Genomic DNA, 5851 nt, shown 5'->3' on the forward strand with positions numbered 1-5851 from the left:
AAAAGGTTCCTGCTGTGCCAAGCTTAGAGTTAAAAGGTTACTGTTGTGCCAAGCTTAGAGTTAAAAGGTTACTGTTGTGCCACGTTTAGAGTTAAAAGGTTACTGTTGTGCCACGCTTAGAGTTCAGGTTCCTGCTGGCCACGCTTAGAGTTAAAAGGTTCCTGTTGTGCAACGCTTAGAGTTAAAACGTTACTGTTTTGCCACGCTTAGAGTTGAGGTTCCTGTTGTGCCACGCTTAGAGTTAAAAGAAAGGAGCTTTTCTCATCAGATTGCCAAGAAACCGCGACGTGAGGAATGCACCAGAACAATTCTAACCCTCCAAAACAAGCATATAAGCACGCTCTGTCAGGTGTAAACAGTGCTTCGTAGGAACTTGCCCAAGAAAGGTAGCAAGTGAGGAGCAAAGAAGTATAGTAGCGCAACGACGATGGCCAAGAATACGATGAGGAAGAGCAGGATGAAGCAGAGCAGGCGTCCGGTACTCCTAGGCTCGGCCATCTGCAGTGCAGGGCTGGAAACAAGCATTTGGTAAGAAGATGAAGCAGCCAGCGATAGAGCCAGGCACGAAGGCGTGTGCACCAACTCAAATTTTGTAAAGCATGAAAACCGTTAACATAAAACATCAGCAGTTACGTGTCCTGACGTAGCCAACGCAAAAATGAAAGACATTTCAACCGGGAATGAACTGCAGCTACAATTGTGTTGCTGTCTACGACGAAGAAACGTATGTGCTGTTCGATACCCTTTTTCGAGCGACCAAACTTATAGCGAGTCCTTGCCTTAAGCAACGCGCGGAACAGAGCTGAGCAATGAGAAAGCTGGGCGCGGCGCTGGCTGAGGACTGATTAAATTCGTTTACTACTATACGATATGAAATGGTTCACGCATGAATTAAATGCTAATAAGAGAAAATAACCCACACAATATCCTCAACGCCAAAGGTATGAGCCAGAAGAAACGCGACGCTCAAGCTATAGAACACGCGCCCCGCTAAAAAATGTTCACCGTTTTTTGATAGCGAATGTGGAGGTAACTATTTAGGCACCTAGCATTTTGTATTTCCTCATGTTTGATAACTGTGCCGATAGTTCATTGTCAAAACTACATATTATTCGATTAAGCATGCTATTTCTTTGCTTTCTCAAATTCTTGTGCTTCCTTTGGAAATGGTTCGACAAATGAATATGTTACACAGACGCGTTCTCGCCTGAATGTTTTTACAACCGAGTTTCTTTTTTCGCCCTTTTAATTGCAATTATGTGAAACTGAACCTACATGTCGCGTAATGTGGGTCTTAAAACATTTTGTGTTATATTTCAGGTTCACACGAAAGTCAAGAACACAAAATGAAAACGGTTCTTTATAACAGAATACCGTACTGCGAAGACAAGGAAGGTATTCTGAATATTCGCACGTTCTTGCGCATTCCCATGCTCCTCACGTATAGTGTGATGAAGTTGCTGCATAGAAGCCACTGGCACAAACTTAAACCGTCACAGCAGGGAATCACCAATACCAGGAATTCTCACATTTGTCAAAAAGGCTATCTTTTCTATCTGTGAAAGGTATGAACTAAGGTTTGCAAAAGCGATTCATTACAGTAAAATCAAGCACACGAGAAGCGCAACTGACACACATTGTCTTTGTCTTTAGCGTGTCTATTTTTAAATCCTCTGATATCTTTCATAAGTGCCCCTAAGATTAGCAGGTATTCTTTATTTGTTTTGCCATTTTCAATGTAAAATTACATATTTCCAATCAGGTAGTAAACTAAGCAAACATAGGAAACATTGTGGCGCAAGATTCTCGTAATACTTAATCGAGCTGACAAACTAACCGACACGAAGAGTAAGCACAATTTGTGGTCTTCGGGGGTCATTACTTGATTAAGCAAGGACTTATCAATCACCGCAGTGTTGGAAAGTTTTGGACAAATCTTCTATTATGTGAATTTTAAGCCGAAGCTTTGCGTCATGTGTGTTTCAATAAGTTATAACATTTTATTAAGCAAAACTTATTTGCGGGTGTGTGGTAAACTGTGCTCTCGAAATAATGGTTGAAACCGAAGTGCGTAATCAGTGTATGTGGGGTACTCTCCTGAGAAAAAGTCCGGTGGCCATGAAGTCGAGCTCATCGAATTGTCCTTTTATGTGCCACGTTACTACATACAAACAACTGCTCCTGCCAGCCCTAAAGAGCATCAGAGCTACAACCAAAGAAATATAAAAGCCTCAACCGGCCTACTTTATGTCTACGCCCGGGTCAAAGGCAGGCAAGTTGCCGGGCGGAGGGTAGTAGACCATAGGATCCGGTGGACCTTCGACACCGAGTAGAGGGCGCTCTTCAGCCGCAGACCGGTGGTGTGCTTCAGCCGCTGCAGCGGCTGCAGCGGCTTCTTTCTCCGCGTCTGCAGCAGCAGCAGCCGCTGCCGCTTCCTGCTTTGCCTTTTCTTCCTCTTCCTTCTTCTTCTTGGCCTCTTCCTCCTCGGCGGCCTTCTTGGCCATCGCTTCTGCTTTCTCAGCCTTCTTCTTGGCGGCGGCTTCTTCCACCGCCTTCTGGGCCTCCTCGATCTGGCGCCGGTGCTCCTCCTGCATCCGCTCGATTTCCTTCTTGCGCTCTTCCAGCGCCTTCTCTCTCTCCTCCTTCTTGCGCTTGCGCTCTTCCTCCTTCTCCTTCTTCTTCTTCTTTTTCTCCTCCTCTTTTTCCTTCTTGTGCTGGCGCTTCTCCGCCTCCTTCTTCTCCTCCTGATGTCGCTCCTCCTCTCGCTCGCGATCCTGGGCGGCGGCCTGGCGCTCCTGCTGCATGGACTTCATCATCATCATGAGCGCCATGGTGTCCGAGCCTCCGCCGCCTTGCGCAGCTGGCGACGCAACCGGGTACGGCATCGGTGATGGATACGAAGGAGGATGCGGCGGCGACGGAGCTGGAATCACGATTGGCGGGTGAGATCCTCCCGACATAGGCATGGGCATCGGCATCGGGATGGGAAACGGCAGAACGATGGGCTGCTGTGCTCCACCGCCACCGCCGCCCATCATGGGACCACCGAAGCCGGAGGGAGGCGCTAGGCCCATGAACGGCGGGAAGAAACCCGGCGGCAGCGGAACGGGGTTGCCGGCGATGAGCGGTGGTAAACCCGGTATGCTGACGGGGGTGCCGGGGGCCAGCGGGGCGGCGCCCGGAGGGTAGAAGGAAGAGAGGCTGGGCACCAGGAGAGGATGGTTTCGGGAGAAGCCGGGATAGCGGCCCGTCGGAAACTGGCTGCCCTGTCTGTGCGAGCAGAACCGCAATTGAGAGGCAGAGGAGGCCGAGGAGGGCCGCCGTCGTCGCCGCCGACCTTGAGACATATGGGGTGAGAAAAACTTCGTCTTCTTGGCGCCCTTGTCGGAGCGCGACTTTGAAGATTTGTTGTTGTGCTTGCGCTTCGAATGCTGTCTTGCGAGACGGGTGCTGGGGTTTGACTCCTGTGCAAGCACGCGCTGTGAGGTGGAGCTGGTGGTCAGAGAAGCGGCGCTCGTATTTCTCATCGCCATGGTGGCACGAACGTGTAAGACCTAAAATGAAGCCGAGGAAAGAAAAAGAAATTCACTTTCTTTTGTACCGATGACGCACGTCAACCTCTTCTTTATAATTTCAACACGCGAACCGGATATAGCGTACAATCGTATCCCAACGTAGCTTAAAAATATTATAGGTTCCCCGAGACGCGACGAGCGCCGCCTTCTCACCATGCTATAGTACTCAAATATGGCGACCACGCTAACGTCGATGCACCATAGTACGAAGCATACATTATTTTGTTTTCTGACAGTGACTGTGTTTAAGCGGATTACCCCTGTTATCGATTTCTCGCTCTGCGCAAGATGCGCACCTGCCGTGCTCTGGCGCTTTCACGTTTCTTGTTCACGCCATTTCTCAACGCGCTAATACCGCAGGATGGCGGCCACAAAGACGTCAACGCCTATCATATAGAGCGAGGTAGTTCAATGTATGAAGCAGCAGTTCTCTCCTTCAGGCAGAATGAGCTGCGGTCGCTTCAGTTCAGGTACACGATGGCTTCCGAAAAATAGCGGCACTAAAAAAGAAAGCCTAAGAAATTCGGGGACAACTCCAAGAAGTGATAAAAAGGCCGTAATAGATATTGCAAGCTATAGACACACTCATGGCGGACTGACTACAATGACAAGCTATTTGGCAAATCCAGGGCAATTGAAGCGTACGAAAATTAAAGCTTTAGGAGTGGAAGTCTGCAGGATACGTCTGCATGCTCGATTACATGGAGCTCTGGCAGGTGCTGTCTAGCAATATAGCAGCTGACGAGCTAAAGAACGCAAGCGTAATTTTGACGGGGCGCTGTGGAAGGTGGAAGATTCCCATACCTTGAAAGGCTCTCTTCAGCTTCTTTGTAGATGGACCTTTTCCTAAAAAAGGTGAAACAATGCTGAAGCGTAAAATGGAAGCAGCTTGTTCGTATCCGTCTTCTTCTTCTTCTTGTTCTTCAGGAAACGTAGGTGCGTGTGCCCGCGCGGTAAGTGGTGTTTCGTCGTCGTCAAAAATTTTACCAGGAACGCTCTTCTTACTGATGTGAAAAAAACAAAATGGAGCGGTTGGCACCTTTGTGCTGGTGTTCTAGCAAAACTTCGCTCATGCCTTCTCGCATCCATAAAATTGTTAATTTATAACACACTCATCTTATCACATCTTCACTATTGTTTCCTGGTTTGGGGAAATACCACATCGTCTAACACTAGCAAACTGCATGTGCTACAAAAGAAGGCCTTACGTCATATCGCTAGTGCTGATTACAATGCACACACTGCTGAAATGTTTCGTCAGTTTAAAATTGTTCCCGTGCCCAACCGTTAGGAGTATTTTCTATGGATAAGATAAAAAAAAATCTGTATATAGCAGCGAGCATGCATTTTTTAGCATATCATCGCTGAAAACGAACACCATTGTATATCCAATCCGTAGTAAAGAATATTCCCACGTGCCCTTTTATCGTACTGCGCATGGGCGTCAAATGTTACGTCATGCACTTGCAGTTCGGTTGAACAGATTAATTTCCGAAGACATTCATGTGCAAATGTGCAGCATACGTAACATACGAGAGTTTTTCATTCGATGATGTCAGTACTCTTTTTCCACTGCTGTTAGTATTTTTATGCATATATAATTACTGTCAAGCTGTTCGTGTTATATTGCATTGTGTAACACTAGAGGTTAACCTGCAATTATAAACAGTTAAAATGCCTTGTTAATGCATATTGTAGCCCTTTTTGTATGCCTTGTATATTGGGGGCTCGGGCGCTTCTCAAGTGAAATGATTTTAACTTTTTGCCCGAGCATTCTCGCATTGTGATGATGCAAATAAATTTCAACTTCATCTTTATTGGCGCCAGCTACTCCTCTTAGCAGAGCAAGCAAAACTAAGAACACAAAAAGAATAAGAAACACTGGCATACCCCCTCCCCGCCCCCCATTCATATACCACAAAAGTTTGCCAAGAACCGTGATATGTTTTGTGTGTGTGTGACAACTTTATTTAGTATCCTGCAAATTGATGACCTAGGCCTAGGCCGCGCCGGGGGATGCAGAGAGACACGGGCTTGCTGGATGGCCCAAGGATGGCCCAAGCCAGGGTAGCTTCGCGGGCTTGCTGGATGGCCCAAAAGTTGGTCCTGGAGATCTGAGCTAGTCAGTGTGGCTCTCCCCCGCGCCGCTAGTTCATCCGGGGAGGACTACGATTCTCCTCTGAACTATTTCGCAATCCCAAAGTACATACTCTAGGGTGGCTCCTGTTTCATCAGATAATTTACATTTGGTTTTTTGTCCTTATATTATAAGACCA

General features: G+C 47.3%; 1 protein-coding gene across 1 annotated transcript; it reads right to left on the reverse strand.

Moving 5' to 3' along the window:
- Positions 1–1376: 1376 nt before the first annotated feature.
- LOC129382305 (uncharacterized) lies at positions 1377–4467 on the reverse strand. The gene is made up of 2 exons (XM_055066098.2): positions 4380–4467; positions 1377–3554 (listed from the first exon to the last, which is right to left on the reverse strand). Exon 2 carries the CDS (start codon positions 3531–3533, stop codon positions 2241–2243), a length of 1293 nt encoding a protein of 430 aa, XP_054922073.2. The 5' UTR covers positions 3534–3554; positions 4380–4467; the 3' UTR covers positions 1377–2240.
- Between the last annotated feature and the right edge of the window lie 1384 nt (positions 4468–5851).

Source organism: Dermacentor andersoni, chromosome 6, assembly GCF_023375885.2.
Source record: "Dermacentor andersoni chromosome 6, qqDerAnde1_hic_scaffold, whole genome shotgun sequence".
Classification (NCBI taxonomy): Eukaryota; Metazoa; Arthropoda; class Arachnida; order Ixodida; family Ixodidae; genus Dermacentor; species Dermacentor andersoni.

Bases quoted from the DNA above. Each gene is read 5' to 3' on its own strand.
- LOC129382305 (XM_055066098.2), bottom strand. From the start codon at position 3,533: ATGGCGATGAGAAATACGAGCGCCGCTTCTCTGACCACCAGCTCCACC.